Genomic DNA, 323 nt, shown 5'->3' on the forward strand with positions numbered 1-323 from the left:
CTGCCCGCCTGTGCCAAAGCGTTACCAGCTGGAACACACGCGCATGCTGTGGTTGCGTTTCGCCAGCCGGCCGCCTGCTGCGCTCCCCCAGCCCTTGCCCACCGCCCGCAACACCTACCCTCCTGCCGCTTGCCCGCCCGCAGACGGCCTGTGCAAGCCCGACATTCGGCTGACGGGGCACAAGAACGAGGGGTATGGGCTGTCTTGGAGCGCGCAGCGCGAGGGCTACCTGCTGTCTGGCTCAGACGACGCCCAGATCTGTGTGTGGGACGTCAAGGGCACCACCCAGAGCAACCGGGTGGGTGGGGGGTGGGGGGGGGGGT

The 323-nt window shown here is 69.0% G+C and overlaps 1 protein-coding gene across 1 annotated transcript in view; it reads left to right on the forward strand.

Moving 5' to 3' along the window:
• CHLNCDRAFT_134941 (hypothetical protein) overlaps positions 1-323 on the forward strand; it is a gene marked incomplete at both ends in the record, with an annotated part of 3513 nt that overhangs the window by 1588 nt on the left and 1602 nt on the right. Inside the window, one exon of the mRNA XM_005846905.1 lies at positions 144-298. Coding sequence (XP_005846967.1) covers positions 144-298 — 155 coding nt within the window. The remainder of the gene's footprint in view (positions 1-143; positions 299-323) is intronic.

This window comes from Chlorella variabilis, assembly GCF_000147415.1.
Source record: "Chlorella variabilis unplaced genomic scaffold CHLNCscaffold_12, whole genome shotgun sequence".
In the NCBI taxonomy this organism is placed as follows: domain Eukaryota; kingdom Viridiplantae; phylum Chlorophyta; class Trebouxiophyceae; order Chlorellales; family Chlorellaceae; genus Chlorella; species Chlorella variabilis.